The following is a 20943-nucleotide window of genomic DNA, read 5'->3' as shown; positions in this document are numbered from 1 at the left end:
GGCCTCGTAACTCCGTCTAACTCAACACCCACGGGGCGATGGTGATTTCACAGCCCAGCTCCTGGTTTCTGCCCTGCCCCTCTCTCCAGTCTTCCATGTCATCTTCCCGTCCTTCTTCTTCTCCAATCCTTGCTTATGCCTCTGCCCCTCCCCCTCCATCCTGCAAGCTAGTGCTAGTCCTAACAACCTCCTGCAACTGCTTGCCTGCTCTCCATGCCAATGCTTCCCATGCAAAACTAACAACTTGGTTCCCCACCAGCGCTTCATCGGATCTGACGGCTAAAGTTCCCCAGTTGTCCAGGACACACAGATGATGTCGCTTTCGTCACAGCTTGGCGGCGGCCGATCCCATTTTCTCCATGTGCCGGCGACCCGGCCTTTGCAAAATTGAAGCTTTTGTGGCGGCCTCCACCGTGGCGTCTGGACGGAAAACAGATGGCAGATCGAATCGACAAACACTGCGACACTTTTGTTTTTGTTACTTCTTTTTTATTCTAATAAACGTCAGACATTGTTTAGGGCGGATTGAACGTGGCATGTTTCGGTGTACGAGTCGGGGGTTTTGCCGATTTAGACAACGGAACCCATTGAAAAAGTGTCTGATACTTGGCTGTACTTTATGCCCCCCATGCTGTACTATTACTCGCAGGCCTTTGTGTCTCCTCACTTTCTCCTTCATTGATTGCCCGGTGAGTTACGCTGAGCTGTTTAAAAAAAAAACGCATGAGGCATATCCGGGGAGCGCGAATAAGAGCCTCGTAATTTCAGTAGTGGTGTTTTACAGCATAGCCTCGTCATCCGAAAGGGGAAACACGGGTTGCGAAACACACCACATGGCATCTGACATGACATTGCCGAAGCTCCTTTTTCTTTATTCATGTTTACATTCAGCAGGTTATAGATGAATTGAACGGGCTGTGATTCTTGGCCGTTTGCTGGCAACAGGTGCTTTTTTTTCCTCATGTTGGCTTTTTGTCAAAGCCACCATGACTCGTATCGTAGTCTGTCTTATAAACCACGTAATATAAACACAATACGATACCGTTGATTGGTACATGTACAAACATCGGTTGGGCTTGCGCGCTCTATAATTCACAAAAAACCAATAAACAATAAACAAAAGAACCTCCCGTTTCAGCCCCCCCCAAATCATGCTACCCATCATTCATCATCGCCCGTGCTCGTCAACCCACTCGCGAGCCCGTGCATCCTTCGTCCCAGCAAGTCATCCGAGCTCGTCAGCTTCACCAGGCTCTTGTTCCCCCGAAGCCCCTTCTTGGGCTTCCTGGCGTTCTTCTCGCCGTCGATTGGCGGCGAGCTCGACTCCGTCGTCGTGTCGCCGTTTGTGTGGCCGTTGGCGTCCCCGTTCTGCTGCGTCAGGGTGCGTCCGCGAGACAACTTGGTCATGCTGATTTCCAGGGGCCGGTCTTCGTCGCCGCTGGACTCGGCCACCGACTGGCGTCGAAAGTCGCCGTTTGTTGTGTGTGTCTTGGGGGGTTCTGCTGCGCGTCTGGCTTGTTCTGCTCGCTGCGTCTCGGCGTCGAGGAAGAGCTGGTCGAACCAGGCGGCGCTGCGGTCAAAGTGCTTCCATGCCGGCGGGTAGACGCCTGGGAACTGCATGAAGCCGTGAGATGTGCCGGGGATGAGGAGCACCTCTGTGACCTCCTTGTCGTCAAACGCCCAGTTCTCGTCTACGACCGACGACCGGGAGAGCTGTCGTCGCGCTGCCGCCTCCTTTGCCCGCCGCAGACGCCCGGCGAAGACGACGGTGTCGTCGACTAGGGGATCTCGCTCTCCAGTCATGAAGTACGTCTTAGGGAAGTTTTCCAGCAGCTCCTCGGGGGCGAGGACCGGGCTTAGGAAATAGTCCTGCGTAAAGTCGGGGCGGTTGTGCGCGCCAATGTATAAGATGATCATGGCGCGCATCATCTCGGGGGTGAGGACCCGGTCGTTGAAGTAGGATATCATGGATGACGTCGCCAGGCGAGTCTTCATGGGCTCTGCGCGATGAGATACCGCTCCGTCCTTTTTCTCATCGGAGCTCTGAGAAGTAGTAAGTGTTTTGGGGCCGGCATGACAGTACTCGGGTCGCGATCCGCCATTCGTATTGGCAGGGGAATCGGTTGGCTGTTTGAGCGGAGGTGTCCCATCCTCGTCGTCGGAGTGATGCGGCGTTCCCACGAGGTCGTTGTACTGCATGCTCTTCCTCTTCATGATGGTTTTGTTCGTTTTCCTCATCCTCCTGTCTCGAATAAGCGACATTTGCTCATCCGACATCCAGTTTCCGATGTTCATGTCCAGCGTGGGATAGAAGCAGACGAGGCCGTCCGGGGGCGGCAGCTTGCCCACTCCTGAAGAGCGTCGGAAATGGCTGATTCCAGTCTCGAGCACCATGAGCGTCGTTGCAACAGCCAGGTTTCCGCCTGCGCTGTCTCCGGTAATGACGATTTTGGGAATCTCTTTGCCGGACATGCCGATGCATCTACCCCGGGACTTGACGAGCGTCACGTAGACGTCGAAGCACTCGTTTAGAGCGAAAGGGTACGGATACTCGGGTGCCTTTTTGTAGTCGATGCTGAGGATGGGCAGCCCAGTCTTCGCAGCCCAGGCAAACAGCTTGTCGTCGTTGCATCGAGGATCCATGGCCACGAACCCGCCGCCAGGAACATCCAAGACGAGCTTGTTATGGTGCTCCAAATCGGCAAGCGGGCCGTCGTAGTAAAGCCAAGCAGAAACGGCTTCTTTGTAATCACTGTTGGTAGGTCGCGGGATACGGACTTGTCTCGGCGGCCATCTTGTGAACCGCGGTCGCACAAGACGCTGGAGGAAGCCCAAGTACGGCGTCGTTCCCTTGTTCCAGGCAACTCGTAGGTGCTCGACCGTAATCATTCCACGGACCTTGCGGACCTTTTCGTCTGCCTTTTCGGCGGCGACGAGATAGTATAGAGAAAAGACGATGCTGGCAAGGTCACGCAGCCACTTGGATCGAATCTTCATGGCGGTCCAGAATCCGGCGTCCAACGCGGTCAAGATCCAAGTGGCCCGGTAGTAGGTGGGATCGTACATGTTGGCCATGGGCTCGGGACTGGCCAGGCCGACGAGTGCACTGAAGTTGCGGGCGGCGTAAAGGTATAGCATGGTGATGATGACCGTCTGCCATGCTGTCAAGCGTCGAGAGAAGAATTTGGAGATTTTTTGGGCAAACGATGGGCCGTGTTTATGGCCTCTGCAGCTTCAGTCAGAGACGGCTACTTTTATTGAGAGGGCGACAGACGTACTTGTAAAGGTAAAACGTCCAAAACGACAATACGGCCAGGACTTGTAGACGCCTCGACTTGGACGACGGCCGTCCGAGGACGTGGTCTATCATGATGCAGGTGGAAAGAGAAGAAAGCAGGCAAAATCAAGGGCGCAATAAACAGAGGCCGCGAGGGTATTTTGATCTATATGCGGGTGTGTAACGTCAAGTGTAATAATACATGGGTTATGTGCGTCTAGGCTCGATGCGACGGGCCTATTATGAGTAGTATTGGGTCGTAGGTGCAATGGCGGATCATTTCATTGAACACTCGAGTCTTCAATTGTTTGTCGAGGCTTTCAAGGTATTCGTCGAGAGAGCACGCTGCTTCGCTTCGCTGGGTTTTGTCTCGTATCCTAGATGCACTGGGCGGCTGTCATCGGATAGGGCGGTCGGTCGTCTTAGGAAAAGAAACGGAATCCGAAAGGGAACCCAAATATCCAGCCAATCCAGAGCCGGATCCAAACGACTAGAGGTCGATGCCTTTGAAAACGTTCCGTGCGTGTCGGTCGGAGGTGGCGATACCCAACTTCTTGACAGCAGGCAATGGTGTGGTGTGTAGTATTGATGTAAGAGCGTGTCCAGGGATAATGGATATTGCCAAAAGAAAAACATGGGGAGAGTCCGATTACGAGAGAAGCGGGATTGGAGCAAGGAGCAGGCTTGTGACAGGCACATGTCATGCCCAAAACCCGATTCTCGGTAGGATTCTCGGCCTGTAATGCAACGTCCTCGTGACGACGGTTGGAGGCGTCGAGAATGGCTTGCTGACATGTGAAACCAAGGGCCCAATGACATGCAGGCCAATCAGAGCGCTGCCCACAACAAGGAGACCCGGAATCCCCCCCACGATTTGATTTGGGCATGACGGGGTTTGTTCTTCTTCTTTTTTTGCTAGCACGGAATACGGGGTAAGAGTTGGTTGCGAATGGATGGCTTTGCTGAAAGCGGTGTTTGGGCAGCCGTTGAAGCAGGGCGAGCGGTTGTCTCAAGATTGGGCTGAGCCTAACGCCATGGCGAGGGTTGATGCAATCAATTGAATTTGGCTCCCACGTTTTTGATTGCTTAGTGATGGGTGTCTTTGCTTGGGTATGTAATCTGATGCTGCAATTACGAGTATGAAGTGCCAGGCTGAATGCATGCAGTATTTCGTACTCCCAGCATTCTAACTCGGCTCCGTCGGCAGGGATCAATGGCACGAGAACGGCACGAGTTTACACCGACATGGCGAGGGTCTCCTCGAGTACATGTTGATGCAGTCTCTTTGTCATCCGTTGAGACATTGACGTGTGTGATACCCTAGAGGGAAGCAAAACTGGTGTAATGGAATTTCTTCTACAGCTTTCTCTACCACAATGCTCATATCAAGAGCAGTGTACAATGCAATTCTATATAATGATTGCATATATACATATAATAACGGCATCATTTCAGAGCACGTCAATTGTTATCCATCTCCTCAACTACATGAACCAGCCAGGGCTATAAATATTGATCGCTGACAGCTCTGCGACGGACGGACAATACCAGGACTGACTGTCATGAAACGAACAACGCGCCAGAGCCCCTTACGACATTTCGATAATAAAAAATTGAACAAGAACATGAAAAGAAATATGGAAACCTCGGAATAGCCAAGCTATTGAACGAGGAGCTGGAGTTGTTGCTTCGGATTGCCCGGACCACCATAACATAAAATACACACTCTCCCCGTATGGCTCAAGGCCTCTTCGGCGCCCCTGGCTCGGGGGATTTCTTTTAGCAAAGCACATGTAGACTATCCGGATTCAAGATTGTCTATGAGCTCATCGGAGAATCTTACTTATCACAGCCTCATCCATAGATAGATCTAGAAGAGCCAATAATGCATCCTTCAGAGCTCATCAATCTTGGACACGGCACCTGTACTTGACATCGAAAAATGTTACTTATGACAACCGTCATGCCATCTCTCACCTTCTTTTCATCGTTGACCGCATAAACAGACGATGGGAATATTCTCCCGTAAACAGTCTCCGTGGCGAGGCCCAAAACATTGAACTGAGACATGCATCATGCTCCCCGTACGTGTCGCCAGTAGCATCACACAGACTCACTGCCGTGTCCTAGCTTGGACCCCGGAAAAAACAAGCTTGCTCATCTAGCTCATCAGCGCTAACCGCTAACCATCAAGATGGCCGATCTTGCGCATTCCATCCCGGCCAGATTCATCAATCACGGCTCAAACCGCTGTGGGGCTGCATGATCAAAGCAGCTAGAAGTGTCGTTACGCCTTCAGCTGAGGTCAATCCCTGGCAGGAGAAGGACATGGGCGATGAGGAATTTGAGACATGCTGAGTGCTTCTCCTAGGAGAAAAGGGCTTGATTTAAAAAGCGGCTGCCTCGTGGGTTTGCTTGGGAATGTGCTGCCAGAACAATTTCTCTTTCAACTCCTACAATCACAAGGATAAGGCATCGAGATGGTTCATCTGTGCAAGCTTGCGGCCGTTGTGGCTTTGGCTGTTGCGGCGCCTTCTGCTGCGATTGATCCTAATGCTATTTATGACGGAGGCATCAAGGGGAACAATGGGACAATCCAGCTTGCTATTGGTAACGGCGGTGCCGGCCAGAGCGGTCTGATCAAAGGTGTGTACATGCAAGCAGTGGAAGGTATTCACATCTCTTGTAAATAGAGATCTAACAGCTGTCAACAGCTCTCGCAGATGCGTACATCAAGGATTCCGTCTCCAACGGCACCAAGCCCTTCAGAGTCGCCTGGTACACTAGTGATACGACCTACAGCATCGAGTATCTCCAGTCTGGCCTCATCGACGTTGGCATCACCTACAGCCCGGCCGCGGAGAAGATTGCCATTGACCAAGGCATCGCCCTCTCTCCCAGTTACTATGCTTTTCGAGACCACTTTATCCTGGCTGGCCCTCCGTCCAACCCTGCCAACATCTCCAAGTCGACCGACATTTACACCATGTTTTCTCAAATCAGACAGGTTGCTGAGAGTGAAGAGACTACACCACCGGTGCGGTTCTTGAGCCGTTACGACAAGTCTGCCACCAACATCAAGGATTCTCTGCTGTGGGTTAGCATTGGCCAGGTACGTCTGAGTGTTGAACTCGATTTTCATTGCCATATTTATCTGTAACTAATCGCATTCTCCTCTAGGTCCCTTGGGCTACTGCTTATTCCACCTGGTATCACCAATACATTGCCTTCCCCATCCAGGCCCTCACTGCTGCCATTCTGCTGAATGAATACACCATCACTGACCGCGGGACGTATCTGTCTCTGGATGCCAAGCTGCGCAACCAGACGGTCATTTACAAGACCGGCTCGGACAGTGCTGACGATCCCCTTCTGAACCCTGCCCACATTTTGGTCGGAAAGAAGGCTCCTCATCCCAAGGTGGCCATTGACTTTGCTAAATGGGTGGTTGGGAAGAGAGGACAGGCTGTGATTGTTGGGTTCAAGAAGGACGGCCAGCAGCTGTATAGCCCAGCGCCGTCGAACTCGACTACCAAGTGATTGTGCATATGATGGTGTATATATAAACATATTGGAGGTTGAAATAGGGTAATAATGAGCCAATCATACATATTTTGTTTAATCCATAGTACTTCATTGATGACTGCTTCTACATCCTATTCTGCCTATGGTTAGCTCGTCGAAGGCTAACATGGGTAGTGACACCAGTGCGGAGATGGCAGTGCTTTGACTAGATTGTCAATGGATTGGCTATAACAAATATGTATTCTACAATACTTACATGATAATGTCTCTCGACTCTAGTGTCTTGAATCAATAGTTCATTGACGCCCAACGTTGATACATGTACTGTGCGAGTTGACGATATTCGCACTTAGCTACATGGCCTGTGTACACAATTCCCTCGCTCCTCATTGGCTGCGGCTGCACACACATCCCACCAGGCCCAACCTCAGGCCCCCACTTGCAATTATCTCGATTTCCCAATTGCTTTTTTCGGCCTGCCAGCAAAACCTCATCAACTCGACAACATCATGAGGAGGAGCCCATGAAACTCCCCGGGCGAGTGGACGGCTCTTTCTGCGGTGCGGTGCTGTCGACCCGATCATCAGCCGCGGTTACGGTGACTCTGCGCAACAATGTGTTTCCGAGGCCGCAGCCCCGAGATGCTTCGCAGAGACCAGCAACGCCGGTAACAGCGCATCACGGCCTCGTCTGCCCACGGAGCTCGCAATGGCTGCTGGCGACGTTTGTGCCGGGCCTCGAAAAGCACCGCACCGCCCCGACGCAGAGGACGCAGATTCCACGACGCACCGCCCGCGCCTACGGGACAGCCGCTGCCTCGTTGGCCGCGGGCACACGACAACGACCGCCGCCTGTCGTGATCCAAGACAAGGACAAGATGCTCTCATATGTCGACCAGGCCGAAGTAGGGACTGCCGAGGAGTATTTTGACTTTTACAGGGACCCGTACCGCCGAGGGTATGCCGCTCCGGATGGGCCAAAACTGCGAGTATCGGAGAGGAAGGGCGATGTGCAGTATCCTTCATCAGAGGAGACGGCCATGGTGGATGACGGGATGCAAGGCGTTCTGGCTCGACTCCAGACTGCTATTGGTCAGCGACTGCGGCATCCACATCGCTACACTCTCGACGGGATATACAAACTATACTGCCAGCTTCCAGAGCCTCGCATGCTGTGTCTCACGTGGCAGTGGCGAAACAGACTGTTGAAAGTCATGGGTACGCCTCAGAAGAGAGATATGGACACAATGCTGCGCTACTTTGCCCTGGTTGCGGATGTCAAAAATGCTGGACTCACTCTTCGCCGTTCACAGTGGAATTTCGCGCTGGCCTTTGCATCCAAATATACTGCCAGGGCTACAACCGAGGAGATGGAGTCGGCGCTGAGGATTTGGAAAGAAATGGAAAAAGAAGCACAGGTCATGGGAAACGATGTGACGTTTAACATTCTGTTCGACGTTGCTGCCAAAGCAGGCAACTTTACACTGGCCGACATGATTTACAAAGAAATGGAGAACCGGGGGATTGAGTTTAACCGTTTCCACCACGTCAGTCTCATTCATTACTTTGGATTGAAGCTTGACTCTGGGGGACTTCGAGCGGCGTACCGAGAAATGGTAGAGGCGGGCGAGATGATTGACACGGTCGTCCTCAATTGCGTCATCTCAGGCCTTCTCAGGTGTGGCGAGGAGGGGGCAGCTGAAGAGACGTATCAGCGAATGAAAAACGACCACCACATGGCCGCGGAGATTCCCCAAAAGGACTACATGATGAACAAGGTCGTCACCAAAGTTCTCATGATGTTTACTCGAGTTGGCAAGCAGCATCCAGAGCTGAAGAAATCCTTTCAGACAAATGTCAGCCTTACTCCCAACCTGCACACATACAAGCTGCTGGTTGGCCACTATGCCACTCGCATCGGCAACCTGCAAAAGGTTGCCCAGTATCTGGATGAGATGAAGCATTTGAAAATCTCCATCGAGCCCACCATCTTTTTGGCCTTGTTCAAGGGATTCTACATACACGGCGGATTTACCGGCTCGGACTGGTCTGAGCAGCGCCTAGAAGGTGTGCTGGCAGCCTTTTACCAGGCCCACGACGAGCATGCCAACGAGTTCCGCATAGACCAATGGGTGGTCATCTGGGCCCTGCGAGCAGTGAAAAAATGCTGCTCCGACGAGATGCTTCTCCAAACCTTTGATACCATGTCCCAGAGGTGGGATATCAACCCGGACCGCCAGCAGTTTATGCATGCCCTGTTTGAGAACATTCTGCACGACAAAGATCTCAAGTCTACGCGAGATGATGACCTTCAGTATCAGCGGCGCAGAAAGGATTCGTCGTGGCTATAATTAGGTCTCGACCTGTGTGATTGTATATAAGTGTTCATGTACGTTAGATAGCATATGCCAAACATATAGACCAGCCCTATCCTACGTCGATGGGGATCATCATGGAATGCAGCAATGATTTTATGACAAGTTTGAATCATATCCAGGTGACAGTTTCCAAAGGTGAATGCAGAATGGAGCCGGGCACGGAACAAGTTTTGTTATGTATGTGACTTGTGAAATGGTCCCACGTCTAATTCGAGCTATTTACTCTGTCGCAACAGTCCACCACCCATTCACAGCACCAAGCGTCCAGCCCATATAAAGCATTTTGTAATCGGAGCAGCCGTTTACTGGGTCTTGTAGGTTTGGTAGACTAACCTCGGGTGTTAGCATCAACAATCACAGCGCAAAACGGAAAACCGCGACACCATGGCGGGGCAGCCAAGTTCGAACTCACCGGCAATGCCAAAGGGAGCGAAGAAGCCGGTGGCCATGAAGGCCCAGTAGCCGGCGCCGAACCACTTGCTGCGAGGGTTGAAGGGCAGGTTGGAGTAGGGACCCTCGGGGTAGTGGTAAGGAGAGGACATGCGAGGGCGGGTGGTGTGGAAGCCTCGGCGGGCGACCGCGGAAGTGGTGCGAGTGGCGGCGCGGGAGAGCATCTGGGCGAGGTCAATTGAATTAGCTGGAGGAAGCAGGGAGGATGGTTGAGATTGTAGCGGGGGCAGTGCGGACTTTGACGGGCGTTGGAGATTGGCGAGGCGTGCGAGTTATAGCGAGGTTTTGAGATTCTTTGTTTCTGCGGCTATATAAAGCTGCCCGGGTTCAATATGGTTCGATTGAGGTCAAAACGTAAAGGCTTGGCGCTGGGGGGGTCACGTGCAGCTTCTGCAGCAGTAGATTCTGTGCTGACTAAGGTTAGTTCGGGTCGGGTTCGATGTACCGAGCCAAGCACAGCTCCATCTCGATGCGCCTGCCACCGCCTTCTTCTGTTGGCACCAAACTATTTTCTTTTCTGCCGTCCTAAATCCACTTCTTTCTCGCGAAAGTTTGGGCAAGCAATCTTTGCATTCTCTCATCCCTGGGAGCAGTTTCGGTCTTCCAGGTAGTTAATGTGGTTGCTGTGATTTGCCATTCTAATTGCTGGCTGACCTGAAGTTTTCTGTTTGACAGCTTTTTCCCCCCCAAGAGCTACACTCTACGATTTTAGACCGCAAGACGGCTGGTTCGACCATTTACTGGAATCGACCCGTGCTTTTTTCGCCCCGTATCACCTTGATTTTTTACCCTCTCCACAACCACAATTGAGTGGGAAAATCAGTCAAGATGGATGACCTGTTTGATGTTTTCGAGGGCAAGGCGGAGCCTCAAAGCTCCAGCGAAGATGAGAGAACTCCTCAGAAGAGTCGCAGCAGAGCCCAGAGCAAGAAGCGAAAGGCCGACGAAGCCATGAATGGAAATGCCGACGCCGACATGGATGCGACCAACGACGACGCCGACGTTGGCATGGCTGATGCCGCCGAGACTTCCAGAGACGAGGATTCCGAGGGCGAGGACGACTCGGAGACGCCTGAAAAGCAGGACAAGAAGCGACGCAAGAAGGCTGACGGCGCTGGGCCTGTCATGACGGACAACTTCCAGACGGCAGAGTCAAGAGAGGTTGCGGGTGCCTCGACATTCGTCTCGCAAGATTCGTCGCTCGTTCTGTCACACAATATCCAGCATCAAGTGGCTCTTCCGCCGGATCTCAACTACGAGTACATACCTCTTTCAGAGCACAAGTCGCCCGAGGAGCCTGCACGAACATATTCTTTCAAGCTGGATCCCTTCCAGAGCCTGTCTGTCGCATCCATTGAGCGCGAGGAGAGTGTGCTGGTATCCGCGCATACAAGTGCGGGAAAGACGGTGGTGGCGGAATACGCAGTCGCACAATGTCTCAAGCGCAACCAGAGGGTCATCTACACTAGTCCGATCAAGGCTCTGAGTAATCAGAAATATCGAGACTTTGAGGCCATCTTTGGAGACGTTGGCTTGATGACGGGTGATGTCACAATCAACCCCACGGCCAGTTGTCTGGTCATGACAACCGAGATTTTGCGGTCAATGTTGTACCGTGGTTCCGAGATTATGCGCGAGGTGGCCTGGGTTGTCTTTGATGAAATCCACTACATGCGAGACAAGACTCGAGGTGTGGTTTGGGAGGAGACCATCATTATGCTTCCCGACAAGGTCCGATATGTTTTCCTCTCGGCCACCATTCCGAATGCTTTCCAGTTTGCCGAGTGGATTGCCAAGATCCACCACCAAGCGTGCCACGTCGTTTACACCGATTTCAGACCTACACCCTTACAAAACTACTTCTACCCTGCCGGAGGAAAGGGCGCAAGAATGGTGGTGGATGAAAAGGGCAGCTTTAACGAGGAAAATTTCAACCTCGTCATGGCTGAGGTTGAAGAAAAGAAGGGTGCTGACCCGGCTGACTTCACTGCCAAGATGAAAGGAAAGGGGAAGAATAAAAAGACCAACAAGGGTGGCGCTGACGAAGGCTCCGACATCAACAAGATCATCCGAATGACGGTCAGAAAGCATTTCAACCCCGTCATTGTCTTCAACTTCTCCAAGCGGGAGTGCGAAAACATGGCCCTCAAGATCTCCAACTTGAACTTCAACGACGATTCTGAAAAGGCCATGGTCAACAAAGTCTTCCAAAGTGCTATTGACAGTTTGTCAGAACAGGACCGAGAGCTGCCACAAATCATGAACCTCTTGCCTCTGCTGCAAAAGGGAGTCGGCGTCCATCACTCAGGTCTGCTCCCCATTCTCAAGGAGACTATCGAGATTTTGTTCCAGGAATCCTTGATCAAGGTTCTATTTGCGACGGAAACCTTTTCCATTGGTCTCAACATGCCTGCCAAGACTGTAGTCTTTACCCAGGTCACAAAGTGGGACGGCGTGCAGAGAAGACCAATCACCTCATCTGAGTACGTTCAGATGGCAGGACGTGCTGGTCGTCGTGGTCTCGATGCCAGAGGTGTTGTCATTATGATGATTGATGACAAGCTGGAGCCGGAAGTTGCCAAGCAGATTGTCACTGGCCAGCAGGACAGACTCAACTCTGCCTTCTATCTGGGATACAACATGATTCTCAATCTCCTCCGAATCGAAGCCATCTCCCCCGAGTTCATGCTGGAGAGATGTTTCCACCAGTTCCAGAACGCGGCCAGCGTTCCCAGCTTGGAGAAGGATTTGATGGCACTGCAGCAAGAGAAGGACGCTCTGACAATACCGGATGAAGCCACTGTCAAGGATTACTACACAATCAGGCAGTCACTGAATACCTACACCAAAGATATGCGAGCAGTCATCCAGCACCCCAACTACTGCCTTCCCTTTTTGCAACCCGGTCGACTTGTGCAGATCCACAATGTGAAAGAGTCGGCAGAGAAGATTGGCGGCGGACTCGATTTTGGTTGGGGTGTCATTACTGACCAGTACCAGCGACGAGCTCCCAAGCTTGGTGAGCCCGATTACCCGCCTCAGGAATCCCACATCATCGAGGTTCTGCTATACATTTCCAAGTCCAGCGCCGAAATCATCCCTGGCACGCTCGCTGGAGACATGCCGCCCGGCCTTAAGCCATCAGACGAGGAGGATGGCATGTTTGCGGTAGTGCCCTGCCTTCTCACATGCATCAAGGCCATCAGCCAGATTCGAATTTTCATCCCCAAGGACGGCCTGAAGTCCGATGATGAGCGCAAAGATGCTTCAAAAGCCTTGAGCGAAGTGCAGCGTCGATTCCCGGATGGCGTGCCAATTTTGGATCCGCTGGAGAACATGGATATCTCGGATGAATCTTTCAAGCAGCTTCTCCGCAAGATTGAGGTTCTCGAGTCCCGACTGGTCACAAACCCTCTGCATCTGTCTCCCATGCTCCCGTCCCTATGGGACCAGTACCACGCCAAGGTGCAAATCTTGGACAAGATCAAGGAGAAGAAGAAGGAGATTGCCAAGGCTCACAGCATTGCGCAGATGGACGAGCTCAAGTCCAGAAAGCGTGTGTTGCGCCGCCTTGGTTTCATCAACGATGCCGAAGTCGTTCAACTCAAGGCTCGTGTTGCCTGCGAAATCTCTTCCACAGAGGGTCACGAACTGCTCTTGTCAGAGCTTCTCTTTGATCGATTCTTCAACGAGATGACACCCGAGGCGATTGCCGCTGTGCTTAGCTGCTTCGTCTTTGACGAGAAGCTGGAGGCCCAGGCATTGAAGGAGGAGCTGCAGAAGCCGTTCCGCGAGATCCAGGCCAAGGCTCGCATGATTGCCAAGGTTAGCCAGGAGTCCAAGTTGGACGTCAACGAGGACGAGTACGTCCAGAGCTTGAAGTGGCAGCTTATGGAGACTGTGTATGCATGGGCTCAGGGACGAACGTTTGCCGAGATTTGGTAAGTTGAAGCTCCTACATCTTTCATCTGGAAGAATAGTTTTTACTGACACGCTTTGTAGCAAAATGGCAAATGTCTACGAAGGCTCATTCATCCGCATCTTCCGCCGTCTCGAAGAGCTCCTGCGACAGATGGCCCAGGCCGCAAAGGTCATGGGCAACGATGACCTGACGAAGAAGTTTGATGAGAGTTTACAGAAGATTAGGAGAGATATCGTGGCCGCCCAGAGCTTGTACCTGTAAAGTGAGACGGGGAAACCCGTATTTTGCTGGAAGAAAGGAAAGAAAAAACGCATCATGATTTTCTTTTTCGGATTTTTTTTTCACGTCAGTCAAGAGCTAAGAGCCATATGTAGATACCTCCTCTTTCCTTTTCTTTTGTCTTTCTCATTTACTTTGGCATTATTGCTCATTGGCTGGTGGAGTTTTGGGAGCTTTTTGGGGAGGTATGAAAAGAAGTTGGGTTTTTTTCTTGTTTGGTAGTAGATAGGGGTGATTTGCTGTAATGGTTTGGTAGAATGGTCATTTGTCATGGCTGATGAGTATGCCGATGTCTCCGACCCTTGGATGCTGATGACGATGCTTCTCTCGGAGGTAGTCGGGCCGCCAGCATATTGGCCATACAAGGGCTGCGGAAGAAAAGAAAAGCCCGAGGGTGTGAGATGATGAGCATCCAGAAACGGGCAATCCTCCACACTAAACTCGTCTAGAACAGTGAAGCGTATTCTCCGTTTATCTGCGCATGTCGAATTCATTCTGCAATGTTCTATCGGAATGCAGTGTAACACAACCGCATTGTTTTAATTGCTGTCATGTGACGTGCGCGGAGACTTTTTGATGACTTGTAGAATCCAGTCCTCATCACCATCTCTCGGTCAACAATAAATAGTCTCCGGCTTTGTGGTAGCTTTGCTTGATTTACATTCTTCACGATTCTTTTTAGTGATTGACGTTACCCAGGCTTATAGCTGCTTTTCGCCTTCTACGCCTCAGACAAGATGAGCATCACTCACACCGTTCTCTTCCAGTTCAAGGCAGAATTATCGGCCGACGATGTCAAAGCAGTGAGCGGCCCGAACTATCTACATATCTAAAAAAAGCACAGATATCCGGTATCGTACTAACCAGACTGTCAGACTTTCGCGCGATTTCTGGCGCTCAAGGATAATTGTGTGCATCCGACCAGCGGGGAGAAATACATCATTTCGTTGAAGGGCGGGAAGGACAACTCCCACGAAAACATGCAGGCATGTATTGTCCGACCATTAAACTGCATTCTGTTTGCCGTGGGGTTATGTTAATTGATTTTCTGACGCTGGAATAGAATGGGCTTACGCATGGTGTTGTAGCTGAGTTTGCCTCGGCGGAGGATAGGGACTATTATATTTCGACGGATCCTGCTCATCTGGAGTTTGTGAAGAGTCTGGGGGGGCTGCTTGAGAAGGCTGTTGTTCTTGATTTCAGTGATGGGGTGTATTAGATGGGGGATGACTCTGGACTAATGCCACTTGGTGCCGCTGTTGGCGCGAGGTTGAAGTGAGATGCCCTGCGTACGTTTCTACAATGCTCAAGCTCATGATGAGATGGTCGGCGAAACCCGATGACTCGATACCGAAGATACTAAAATGAGAGACTTGAACTCCATTGATCTCCATGTTTGTCGTCAAGATACTGATTGAGCACATGCAGAGCAAGCGACATGTTGTCAGCGGTCGCCAAAGCATCAGCAGGCCTCTTGTAGCTTTCACAGGCCATTGTTGCCAGCGAGACAGCAGCAGCGCGAGTTCCATTGTCGTCGATGATTCCGTCTTTCACGCGGGTTCGATCAGCCTTGCCTTCGGAGCCGCTAATATCAGCCTGGATGCATACAAATTCCACCATCAAATGCGGAGACCGAGACCAAGAAGGCGGTTTATAGCACCCAGTTGGCCTTTGACTCAACCAGCCTCCTTGTGAGCTTCGGCAGTGTGGGAGCAAGCATGCTAGGCGAATATGAGCTTTGCTCGGAAACAGAGTTGGCGAAGCTCACAGACGCAGGAAACTTCGGAGAGGTCATCAAGATGGCAAGGACGAGTCCTACAACCGCGCCAACTTGGACTTTTTTTTTTCACGTACTTATTGCCAAGATACACTCACTAGGTAAGCGACGGCTCCATCTCATGACTCCATCACCTCGTGTGTCTCTCGGCATCGATCCCAGCGTTACCAGAAGCCATATCTATGCGCGGGGGAGGATTAACACGATTTTCGTCTTCGCGATGATTCCGAGAAGTGTAGGTCTCAACAGTAGGCTCTCGCTGTATGCCTGGGCGATGACTTCATTTTTTATAATTATCGACGCAGGCAAGCAGGGTCCACACGAAGCTCCGAAGCGGCAAATCCAGCCTTGCCATGCGGACTAAACCCTAGCGAATCCTAATTGAGGCGATGCGGATATGACAGGTATGTATCACTGAATCCTGAAGGACGCTTTAGCCTGTGAAAACCCTATCTAATGGACTATTGCATAGACTTTATAATAGCTGCAGTACTCCGTATTATACCCTGAAACTTCCAATAGTAGTTAGGCTATTCCATGGGGGGATAGCAACGAACCAACCAGATGACAAGGAGGCTCAAAAACACCCGATCTCTGTGCTATTGATAGCATCGCAGGGGGGTTTGGTCGGTTTTGAGACCCCTGGAAAGAAACCTGTTGGTTATGTGAGACGCCCCGCAAAGCACTCGAGGCACTTTTATTGGTGTTGAGGCTGAGAAGGGCAAGTTTGGACGCTGTATATATGAACTCGGTCTGCTGAGTGCGCCTCGAGCTATTGGAGGCTCAACATCTACTTCATCTTCATGACCTACCTGCGCCGCGCCTAGCAGTGTTACTTCGCGATTCTTTCAGTCGCGGGAGAGCTCGACATGCGACCTGGTTCGCCTACCGTGGGGGATTCCACGGCTCGTTCGCAATTTGGCGTTCACAATGACATCGGTTTAGGTGAAGAAGGGTATCAACAACCATCACATTCACTTCCAACGGGAAAGGATGGCACGCGGCTCGCCTATCACGAGATCCCCAGAAGACAGACGCACAAGCGCTCTGCGTCCCACAGTGAACTTTATCATATGGTCAAATTTCCAATGCTGCTATCGACGCTTGTTATACCTCTGATTGCGCTCGTTGTTTGGCTTGGGCTCACAGCACCAAAGTCGAAGCTCTTTGGGTCGTTTGCTGGTTTGGTGATTGGCGGACGCTTCTCTCAAGGCGCGGCAAAAGCCATCGACATTCTTTGTAGCGCAATCATCGCACCGATTATAATGGCATCTTTGAACCTCGTTTGGTTCAGCTATGCACGAGTGGCCATCCGGGCATCGCGAAACGTCCCGGAAGAGCAACGACGCAGAATACCGCTGGCAACTCTGGTGACCATCAGTGGCATGTCTACTGGGAGTTATAATTTCGTCGACTTCCTCTCGCTGCTACGTGGAAAGACATGGCGATTGTTTCTTCTGACTGTACTGACGCTATCCTCTGCAATTGGATGGACGACTTTGTCCAACGTCATTGCCTACGAAGCCTACACACAACGAATGCCGTCCGACGACATATATACACTTAGAACACTAAGTGATGTGCAAATCAACACTGCAACGCACGTTGCTTCTGCGGTAGAGCAACATGTGAATATTCAATTCCCCTCAACCAGTTTCGGTTTCGACATACCGCAACAAGCCAACATATCCGAGCAGCTCACGACCCTTTTAAACCAGATGCTGTTGCTAAACTCATCAAGTCTTGATTCCGATGGGGGTTACGTGGGAGTCAATGTTACAGATGCTTCCTTGAACAAGTTGTCACCTTCAGTGGTAGCACTATACGATATACCCGCGTTTCGGTTGAGTGCGACATGCGAACCTGCAAAGCTGCTTCCAGGAGGCGTTGGCCCTGCGCAGATGGGGGCCTCGACGGTCGAATTGACGGGAATACTCGCTTCTCCGAATACGACTTCTCAGTTGCACGGCTACTGGTATCCCGGTGTCATTGCGGATATCAAGGATCAGTATTCGACACAGTTTCCAACCGTCTTCTTTTCGTTAAACTACCAGCATGCGGTTCTGGGTTATTTGCAATCGCATGAAGCAAACACCAGCGTATCAACTGCATTTGGCGAGATTCAACCTGTAGAACTGAACATCACCGCAATCAACAATGTTTTTACCTCCTACTCTCTGTACTGCTCTCTTTTTCGCCAAGAAGGAGTCGCCAACTATACGCGTTCCACAGGCCAGCCCTGGGAATTATCCGGGTCAAGATTCCAGCCATCGAAGAGCGCCGCGCGTTCTTTCATCGGAGACTGGCAGGTTGCGCTCAACTATCACGCCATTATAGAGAGAGGCACAATCCCAGGTATTGCGCCCGCCATCAGAGGAGGCCTGGCTTGCGGACTACCAGCCATAACCGGGCAAATAGTGGCCTGCGAGACCAACTTTTCGACGTTTGTCTCCAACTTCGTGCTCGCGTCGGGCCGTGCCCAGACCATGCTATACAACGTTGCCGCAACGAATTCTTCCCGCGATAGGCCCGAGTATTTCTTCGACGTGACGGGTGATGCGATGCAGCAGTTTTACCACCTCACCTACGTTCCGGCGCTGCTCTTTGTTAGCCTTCTTAGTCTCATCATAGCGGCGTCTGCAGCAACAGGCATGACTATGTATGCAAGGTATATCCATAGGGATCAAGGGATGGTACCGCACGAAATTACTCCTCTGCGATTGGTAGTAGACAGCTGGGCCGGGACGTTACAAGATGCTGCTAGCATGACTAGGTTGGCGAGCTTGTCGAATGACGAGCTACAAGAGGCTGCTAAGGAAACGTATACTAATTATTTACTGGATTAAGATTTGTATGTTGGATTGATCAAGGGATTATAGAGAGAGGTATGAAGGGGGCTATTTGTAAATATTTATAAAATATAATTTATATGATGAACTAAATGTCATTCAATGACTTGGTTCATCATTCCTACCCTATTTGAACGCTGTCAGTTGACATATACGTTGATGTTGGAGCGAATAACTGATAGGGCTTCAAATAAGCCGTAACAATGTATAACAGTAGCAATTGTTACTCTTACCTGGAGGATTTTGTAATTGGTATTAAAAATGTCAAACTTGTATAACCAACTTCTTCTACCATAACGACCAGAAACAGGTACGTTTTTGATAGATGTACATCTTCCAACCACCGGGAGTATTATCGCTAATGTTTCATATTTCTTTCAGCTTATAGTCTTATACAGCTAACTAATACATTTTAAGGTAAGTCAATGCAATCCCACCAACATTTCCTGGTTACCGAGTACATGGCATGCAGGCGTAGCATGACAACTGAGGTTTTGACAAGACTCTATGTTTCCTGGAGTTCATTAAAGTTACGGCGCCTGCTTGTAAGAAGTGAGTTGAACATCTATTTTTTCCTTCAAAGCTGAGTAGCCTGTTAACCCTTGACCTTCCTGCAGCTTCTAGGCCTCGGAGGCGTACTGTATCGGCAAATCCGCTTATATTGTGTTGTTGGGGCTTAAGATAAAGGCACATGTCTGGTTCCATCTCATAGATACATCATATACCTCCGTCCTCGGTAATACTATAAAAGATTCCTGCGTCAGCTAAAATCAAGGTTACCGTTTATCCTACTTGGCCGAAAAGTCCTCTTTCAACTTTATTATAATAGTATCTCTAATTTGCCCTTGACTACATGTATAAAGCATTCCTGTCACCCGAGTATACCACATTGAGCTCCGATTGCAGAGTTTTCTTTGGCACCTTGTGCCAGTGCTCTAATACTTCATCTTCTGGGACAAAACCAGAGCTGCTCGTCCAAGTCGCCGTTGCTGAAGATCCTTGTATGAAATACCGAAATGCATGCCAATATCGTCCATATCCCAGCTCTGCCACGAGGTCCATTTGTCTTAGTACAGGCATCTGCAAGGCCGCGCGTGCTGCGGAGAGGTAAAACCGCTGTATGGCTGGAGTTGCAATGTCTAGGGTGGGCGACGACGCCTCTGTCGAGAGGCTTGGCAGATCAGAATCTACTGAGGATACACTCTCAGAAGAGGATCCATCTCTATATGGGTCGGGAAGAAAGAGAAGTTCGCCACAGGGGTCAAATGGCGGGTAGTGTAAGATGAAGTCGACGAGTCGGTCCCATCTCGGCTCTACCAAACCTTCAGGAATCGCTCGAGGAAAGAATATTTCATCATTGACTGGAATCATTCGAATGCCGAAATCTTTAACGCGTTGAGATAGGACGTGGAGGGACTTTGACAGTCTATCTTCGTCCCCTTCTCTCAACACCTCAGTTCCCGCAGATGGCAGAGTCTGGTTAGCAATGTCATAGTGCGAGTCGCACAAGTTAAATTCATCGATTGGATGGCCAATTTGAGACAAAGCATCAGCAATATCTATTGCCCCAAGGATTAATAAAGTGAGCTTTTGTTTAGGAGGGAGAGAGCAGAAGATCTACCATTTCGAATGCTTGCAAATGTTAACGTTTTCCACCACTCGAGCAACACAGCTCTTGTTGCTGGTAACTTCGCTAACAAAGCACAAATGGCGACCACAGAGAGATTTCTCTGTCGATATGATGGCTCGGACATTCCAAGTTTAGTTATGGCTACAGCAGAGGGTAATCGCGCAATACGCTCAGGATCGGTCAGCTCCAGCACCGATTTTCTATATCTCGGTTCCCAATGGCCTAGCGATATCCTTCCTGTCCCGTGCAGCTCAATAGGCGGATCCTCAGGCGGCATAGGCACGTAAAAAGTGAGCTCGATACCATCTCTGTGCACCTCGGCCGCATCCCACTGGCTCAAAGACTGCAGGAATGCTTCCAACACTGCTTGAAATGCCTGGTTGTTGCGTAACTTCTCGTCATCAGTCTCCCTGCTTCGCCACGGCCCAGGCTCGGGCAGCTTGATGTGAAGCCGGATGTTGCGCACATACGCACGGCGCCGCGCCGTCACGTTGGAGTTGAGCTGTGAGAGTCGATGCAAGTCAAGATGCAGGTAGGCAAAAGTCTCCCGCTCAATCTCGTCTTGCCAGAAGCGACTGACACTGGCATACTGATGAGCGTCTGGGCGTCTGTTCCAAAACACAGGAGGATGGAATTCGAAGCCGGGGCGAGAATCGTGAGTTAGAAAGAAGATGATGCGCTGGAAGATTTCGGGAGCAAGAAGGACAGGTGCCATGATGATTGATTCTCATAGAGTGACAAGTGCCTTAGTCTACTCAACGTGGTTGTTGGTCGTTCTTATAAGTTTACGCGTACCCACATGTGATAAAATGCACCGGCTGGGTTAAATCCTCAATCCTTCACTGGAGAGCCAACAT

The 20943-nt window shown here is 50.8% G+C and overlaps 7 protein-coding genes across 7 annotated transcripts; 4 read left to right on the top strand and 3 right to left on the bottom strand.

Moving 5' to 3' along the window:
- Positions 1-1161: 1161 nt before the first annotated feature.
- Triagg1_4006 (uncharacterized protein) lies at positions 1162-3370 on the bottom strand (the record flags this gene model as incomplete). The annotated part of the gene is made up of 2 exons (XM_062898362.1): positions 1162-3226; positions 3279-3370. The coding sequence occupies 2 exons, from the start codon at positions 3368-3370 to the stop codon at positions 1162-1164; spliced, it is 2157 nt and encodes a 718-aa protein (XP_062757026.1).
- Positions 3371-5757: 2387 nt separating this feature from the next.
- On the top strand, positions 5758-6817 carry Triagg1_4005 (uncharacterized protein; the record flags this gene model as incomplete). The annotated part of the gene is made up of 3 exons (XM_062898361.1): positions 5758-5923; positions 5992-6389; positions 6458-6817. The coding sequence occupies 3 exons, from the start codon at positions 5758-5760 to the stop codon at positions 6815-6817; spliced, it is 924 nt and encodes a 307-aa protein (XP_062757025.1).
- A 508-nt stretch (positions 6818-7325) lies between these two features.
- Triagg1_4004 (uncharacterized protein) lies at positions 7326-9152 on the top strand (the record flags this gene model as incomplete). Its single annotated transcript, XM_062898360.1, has 1 exon — positions 7326-9152. One exon carries the CDS (start codon positions 7326-7328, stop codon positions 9150-9152), a length of 1827 nt encoding a protein of 608 aa, XP_062757024.1.
- Positions 9153-9481: 329 nt separating this feature from the next.
- Triagg1_4003 (uncharacterized protein) lies at positions 9482-9793 on the bottom strand (the record flags this gene model as incomplete). Its single annotated transcript, XM_062898359.1, has 2 exons — positions 9482-9507; positions 9592-9793. The coding sequence occupies 2 exons, from the start codon at positions 9791-9793 to the stop codon at positions 9482-9484; spliced, it is 228 nt and encodes a 75-aa protein (XP_062757023.1).
- Positions 9794-10457: 664 nt separating this feature from the next.
- On the top strand, positions 10458-13812 carry Triagg1_4002 (uncharacterized protein; the record flags this gene model as incomplete). Its single annotated transcript, XM_062898358.1, has 2 exons — positions 10458-13570; positions 13632-13812. The coding sequence occupies 2 exons, from the start codon at positions 10458-10460 to the stop codon at positions 13810-13812; spliced, it is 3294 nt and encodes a 1097-aa protein (XP_062757022.1).
- A 2664-nt stretch (positions 13813-16476) lies between these two features.
- On the top strand, positions 16477-18453 carry Triagg1_4001 (uncharacterized protein; the record flags this gene model as incomplete). Its single annotated transcript, XM_062898357.1, has 1 exon — positions 16477-18453. The coding sequence occupies one exon, from the start codon at positions 16477-16479 to the stop codon at positions 18451-18453; it is 1977 nt and encodes a 658-aa protein (XP_062757021.1).
- An 852-nt stretch (positions 18454-19305) lies between these two features.
- Triagg1_4000 (uncharacterized protein) lies at positions 19306-20801 on the bottom strand (the record flags this gene model as incomplete). Its single annotated transcript, XM_062898356.1, has 2 exons — positions 19306-20015; positions 20078-20801. 2 exons carry the CDS (start codon positions 20799-20801, stop codon positions 19306-19308), a joined length of 1434 nt encoding a protein of 477 aa, XP_062757020.1.
- Between the last annotated feature and the right edge of the window lie 142 nt (positions 20802-20943).

Source organism: Trichoderma aggressivum (assembly GCF_033847375.1).
Source record: "Trichoderma aggressivum f. europaeum strain CBS 100526 chromosome Unknown scaffold_012, whole genome shotgun sequence".
Lineage (NCBI taxonomy): Eukaryota > Fungi > Ascomycota > Sordariomycetes > Hypocreales > Hypocreaceae > Trichoderma > Trichoderma aggressivum.
The sequence above is the reverse complement of the archived record's forward strand: the minus strand, read 5'-3'. Positions and strand labels throughout refer to the sequence as shown.